The sequence below is a fragment of the Petaurus breviceps genome, unplaced genomic scaffold, assembly GCF_028583685.1.
Source record: "Petaurus breviceps papuanus isolate PSGF00001 unplaced genomic scaffold, PetGlider_PUasm1.0 99, whole genome shotgun sequence".
In the NCBI taxonomy this organism is placed as follows: Eukaryota; Metazoa; Chordata; class Mammalia; order Diprotodontia; family Petauridae; genus Petaurus; species Petaurus breviceps.
This window is the reverse complement of record NW_027187465.1, coordinates 2691821-2697936: the sequence shown is the minus strand read 5'-3', so window position 1 is coordinate 2697936 and position 6116 is coordinate 2691821. Positions and strand designations below refer to the sequence as shown.

At 55.4% G+C, this 6116-nt stretch overlaps 1 protein-coding gene across 2 annotated transcripts in view; it reads right to left on the bottom strand.

The window, feature by feature from the left end:
• Positions 1–1011: 1011 nt before the first annotated feature.
• ZMAT5 (zinc finger matrin-type 5) overlaps positions 1012–6116 on the bottom strand; it is a 28548-nt gene continuing 23443 nt past the window's right edge. For both annotated transcript variants that reach the window (XM_069081848.1, XM_069081847.1), the window contains exon 6: positions 1012–1269. In XM_069081848.1, the coding sequence (XP_068937949.1) occupies positions 1140–1269 (130 nt within the window). In that variant the 3' untranslated portion in view covers positions 1012–1139. The remainder of the gene's footprint in view (positions 1270–6116) is intronic.

The following is a 6116-nucleotide window of genomic DNA, read 5'->3' as shown; positions in this document are numbered from 1 at the left end:
CCTGCAGGTGTGGGGGCCCCTGCTGTGTATGAGTGAGAGCCCTCAGCTGCAGCACTGTAAAGATGGGCTCTTGCCCAGTTCACTGTGTAAAAGCCCTGTATCCCCAGCATTGGGGGCATAAGATCCTTGCTAGGTTGGCTAGGCTCCCATCAGGCCCCCACCGCTGGCCATGGGAAATGTCCCAGGATGATCATGGGTTGTGAAGCGAGACAAGGAGACAGAAAAGAATCCATTGTCTTTTGAGTTGAAGAGACTACAGACCACCTAGTCTTGAACTGGGGGTTGGGGGGGAGAGTGAGGGGCTCTCTCTCACCTCCACTCCTTTTCAGGTTTTGCTGAGCTGTAGGGAAGCCACCCTTCCTTCTACTGTTGGCCCCAGAACATACTGTTCCTGCCCCTCACCCAGGACCATCAGCAACAAAGGCAGGCAACAGCTGAACAAGGCCCTACCCCCAAAGGATGCCCCCTAGGGCTTCCCGGCTCAAAGCCAGCCACACAGTGGGGGCATACCCTCTGCCTCCCCCTGCTCAGACTGCCCACAGCACTCACTGACTGTACCACTCACTTGGGCACCAGATCAAACACAAGCAGCCTTTCATCTTTAACTGGTTCACATATGAGAAGCTTGCCTCAGCAGTCTCTGACTCTCAAGGGCAGAGATGGCATCTTCCCCTCCTTTAGGGCACCTGGAGCATACAAGTCCTACAACAGGCACATGCTTTGCCCACAGAGGCATTTGTGGTTATAGATTCAGAGCTGAAAGGGACTATAACAGTGACCCTCTGGTCTGAGATCCCTAGAGCCCCCTCTTTGGGCCACCTAGGCTAAGGTAGCTGGGATTAGAACCCAGACTCCCTGACTCCCCATCTAGTGTTTTTTCTGCTATGAATGAATGATGCTTGGATGAACGAATCCAAGCACAGCTTAGAAAGGCCTCAGGAGGGCAATAGATGGGTCATTTAGCTGTTAGTGTGGACATCTGCAAATGACAGTACAACCTGAGGCCAGACATGTCTCCTTGCCAGGCTGGCACCCTTTATTGCAATTTAGGAAACAGGATGGATCCCCCACCCTCCACCCCTCCCACCCCCGAGAAGTCTAGAGGGCCTTCTGTGGCAGGAATGGGGTGAGTCTTCTTCTCAGCCCCACTGGACGTTGGGTTGCTGGGGCCACCCCCCAGGAGGTGGGGCCCGCAGGGATGGCGGCAGGTCCTGGATGGGCGGCCAGCCTGGTGGGTACTGGAAGACCACAGGTTTGGTTGACAGTGTGCTAGGAGAAAGGAGTAAAGAATTAGCCTGGAGGCTTGGACCCTGTGTCTCCTCCATCACTAAAGCCACCCAGGCTACTTGGGGCGCCCCCATCTTAGGAGTCCTTCCCCCATCCCCCATAGAGTTCCCCCTATATACTCCAGCCCTTGGACTGAGTCAGCCAAACTAGACCCTCTATCGCATGGTCTTCCATTGCCCACTTTACACACGCACATTTCATTTGCCCAATCAGACTATGCCGGGCTCCTCTTATCTACCCACCTAGAGGGCAAGCCCCCTGAGAGCAGGGGCTGCCTCTTGGATTTCTCTTGTGTTTCTACCACCCCCAAACACTCCTTGCTCAGCTCTCCTTCCCTCTGCAGCTGAAGTAACCGAAAGGAGGCAAGGAGGAGGGTGGCAAGGTCTACGGCTGTCCTCCCTGGGACTGGTCCCCGGGGAAGTCTGGCCCGGCCGGGAAGGCCAGAGACACTCCCTGGCTCCAGCTGGCTCTGGCTTCTTGGGACACAAGCCTGGGGAGAATCCTGGGTGGCTGGCTGGGGCCCCTTAAGTCATTTGCTGAAAGCTCTTTCCCCTGGGTGGGGCGGGGTGGGGGACCGGGGAAGCCCCCAGCTCAGCTTTGTGAGCTTCTAGATGAAAGGCTGCCCAGGAAGCAGCTGGGAAGGCCGGGAGGCTGGGCCGCAAAGAGCATGGATGGTCCCCCCACAAAGCCACCACAGCTCCAGGAGCTTCATGATTAGCAGCTCTCCTCTGTACCATGCTTTAAGGCTTGCAAAGCACTTTCTTCATAGCAACCTTGGGAGATAGGAAAGGAATGAAAGTCTCTTCTTCCTTATTTTACAGGAAACTGAGCTCAGAGAGGGGAGACCGCTGACCAAGGGTCACATAGCTAAGTCTGGGAGTGAGGATTTCTATTAGGGCTTCCAGCTTCAAGTCCAGGGCTCCTTCCACTCCCCTGCCTCAGTTTCCCCATGTGGAAAATGAGGGGGGTGGCTATCCTGTCTAGCTCTGATATCCCTGGATATCTGTCCAGCTCTGCCAGGGCCTGGCTTCTCCCCACTGCCCCGCTTCATGCCTGCTCCTCTCCCTGCCTCCTCTCCAGGCTCTTACTGCCGCAATTCAGGCTGGACAATGCGGGGATTCTGCCGATACAACATTAGGCTGTAAAGTGGTTTATGGATGTGATTTACGCTGCTGAAGAGGCTTCCTAGGCTTTGTGCCTGGGGAGAGGGGGCTCCTAAGGAAGGAAGCTTCCCTAGGGCCTCTCAAACCACAGCGCAGAAGGTGGGGCTGGCCGCCCAGCCTGGGTCTGCACCCTGAGAGCTGATGAGCTGGGAGCTCGGGGAAGGGAGAAAGGGAAGCTTCCCCCATCCTCAGAGGTAGCTGGCTAGTCTGTAGGAAGCAAGGGTTTGAGCTTTCTCTTCCTTTGCAATGGAGTTGCCAATGTCCAGCCAGGTGCTGGCTCAGTGCCCACAGCCAAGCCCCAGCAGGCATCTAAATGGCCACCAAGCCCCCCTGGGTGCCTCTGCCCATATCCCAACCGCCTCCTCGCCAGGCCAGGGCATGGAATCCCCATCTAGGGGAGGCCATCTCACAACAAACGAAGCTTCTCCATAATTCGGTCCCTCCACTCTGCTTGGATTGGATCCAAGGCAGACTGCTGCGGAGAGCAGAATTCAGCTCTCTGGTTAATGGTGGTGCTGGGGGTGGGTGCTGAAGCCAGATGTCCTGATAAGGGTAGGGAGACACAAGCAGGGAATGCTCCGGGAAGGAGGGGCAAGGCAGACACTCGGGTCATGTTCAAGGTCAGGGGAGGTCAGAAAGGACCTAAGACTTTCAGAGGAACAGCGTGGTCAGTCCAGGAGTCAGAAGTGGAGCAGGGGGCTGGCTCTGTGCCCTTGGGCACTGACTCTCTGGGAGACTTCATTTCCTCACCTGTAAAGCCTAAAGATTCCTCTCGACTCCATTCCAGCTGCGTTATTCTCTTACAGTCTCTCGGGGGCCCAGAACTGAGCTTGTACAGACTGTCTTCTCTGAACCTCCCAAATGCTCCTTGCCCTCTCCCGGCCCCCCCAACTCCCCAGCCTTCAGATCTGAGACCAGGAGGGCAGAAATGAGGGGGAGAACAGAACGAGAATGGCAAGCCAGTGCAAGGGAGGCTAACAGAAAGGAATGCAGCTGTGACAGAAAAGAAGAGGGACACTGGGAGGACCGAAGAAGAAATCTGAAGGACCAAGCAAAGCAAGGCAAGTCGGGGCACGGCCATGTCACAGGCCACACCAGCTCTTCATTCATTAGAAAAATACTGACCATGATCCAAGCAGGTGTGTGTTTAGGGGCAGGGGGAAGGAGGACAGCAAGGAGACGGGACAGGGGAGAGGCCTCAGTGTGGGCCTGAGACAGGGTCGCCCTAAAGGCTGTGAACCCCTTCTACACCCATCCCGGTGCTGACAACCAGGCTGAAAACTCACCTGTGCTCTAGACCCCAAGAGAGGCTGGTGCTGGGGCCACTCAAACCTGGAACACCCCTTCGAACCCTCCCCTCTGCACAGGCACACTGCCATCAGTACGATGCCTCAGGGTCAGATGGGACCGACTCCCCATTTTATAGGAAAGGAAACTGACGTCCAGAAAGGTCAAGTAACTTGTATAAAGTCACACAGTTAGTGACAACTGCAGGGCCCTGACCCTTGGTCCTGCACTCCATGTGCTCTGAGGTCAAGGGCCCAGACATGCCTCCTAGGGGTTCTACATACACACACACACACACACACACACACACACACACACACACACACACACACACCCAAGACCGATACAAGCACCACACACACACACACATACACACACACGCCTTCTAGGGGTTCTACACACACACACACACACACACACACACACACACGGCCAAGACCGAAACAAGCACCACACACACACACACATGCACACACTCACATACATGCACACACACACACCCACACACCCAAGGCCAAGACCGATACAAGCACCACACACACACACACACACACACACACGGCCAAGACCGATACAAGCAGCCCTGGCACCCCCCACTGCAGTACTGATGGAGAACTGCCCAACTCCTATGAGAAGCAGCTGCAGTTTAGAGTGGCTATTTGCTGCTGGGACCAGGGGCAGGACCAGAGTTCACTGGATCAAGTTACAGAACCCTTTCTTGGGGATGGGGGAGCCTTGCCATTCCCTGAAAACACAGGCTGCATCATTAATGAAACCGCAGGCAGGGCTGTGTTTGGGAGAGGATGAGGAACAAAAATGGCCAGGACTCCCAAGACACACATGGCATTCATCTATCACGAGAATGAGCCCCCCCCGGAGAACGCTGGCTGGCGAGGGGCCAATCCTCCCCATCACCATCGCTATCATCATCAAAGTAATAGCTTCCCACTCAGTAGTCCAGTTTTCTAAGATGGAACAGACCTTTAAAAACAGGAATTAATTCTGGCTTCCAGCCCCCTGGGGAGGCAGGCAAAGGAAGTGCTGGTGGTTGCCACTGGCAGCTGAGAAAATGGGGCACCCAGGGAGAAAGTACCCAGATTACTCAAGGTCAGGAGGCATGAGGGGCTGCAGAAGAAACCCAAGAGTTCTCCACACCCAGAGGCTGCTCTCAATAGTAAGCCATCCTGAAGAGAAGAAAAACGGGACTGATCACTGGAGTCTAGATTTACGAGCTGAAAGAAACCTCAGAGGTCATTGTGTCTAAGATCACACACCTCAGGGCTAGAAGGGACCTCAGAGGTCAGCTGGCCCAAAGCCCAAACTGCATGAGGCCATAGAGCTGAAGGGTATTACCCAAGGTCATACAAGTCAGAAGTGGCAAGGTCAAGATTTGAATAGAGGGCTTTTGGCTCAGCTGATTCCTTTCCTCCTGTTGAGGTCATGTTTAAGCAAGAGTTGACAGGCCTGGGAATTGATCCTTAATAAGTAACATGAAAAGCTGTGGGAAACATGAATGTCTAGCCCAGGGAGGAAAAGACTTAGGGGGAAATAGTGAGCACCTCCAGATGCCTGAAGGGCCACGTCCTGCAGGAGGATTTGCTCATTCTGCCTTGGGAGCAGTGGGCAGCGGTTACAGGAGGGCAGACCCGCTAACTGGTAAACAACAGTGGAATAAGCATGTTCAGGCCAACGGAAGTGTCTGAGCAGAGGCTGGGGGACCGTGTGCCTTGGAGGTATCATGCAGGGAACTCGCTGCCTGGACACGGAGCTGGCCTAAGCCATCCTTGGGCCCTTCCAGCCCCAAGGGTTCTATGATTTCCCAATGCCAAGTCCTGTCCCCTCCAAGGGCTTCCATTTCTCATCTCCTTTCCCTCTAGACCATCCCCCGTGGCTGTCACAGGCCTTGTACCCAGTTATAGCTGCTCAGGACAAGGGAAGCTGCCGGCTCTCTGACAAGCGTACCCCTGCCCCAGTGCCTTCTGGGTAGGAGCCCCTCCCGGAAGGACTGGAGTCCTCAGTGCTCTCTCCCCAGGACTGGGGAGGGGACCAGACCAGACCCTGCATTCTTGGAGACTGGAGGCACAAGGGGACTGCTGGGATGGGGGCCTGGCCTTGCTCCAGACAGCCAGGTTTTAAACTCAGACCACCAGCCCCCTCCATTCAGACAGGATCACTTGTACTGGGACCCAGACAAAGCCTGGATTCCCGGGCACTTAGTCCCCTGCTCAGATCAAGAGCTTTCGATAGCCAGGACTCTCCTGCTTCTCTGGGCCCACAGAATCATCTCCATTGTGCTCTCGATGCCCGGCCTTTACATGAGGGAGCTGGCAGCTGGCCTGGGGAGGCCGCCTCGTCCTCTCCCCCTGGCTCATCCCTTAG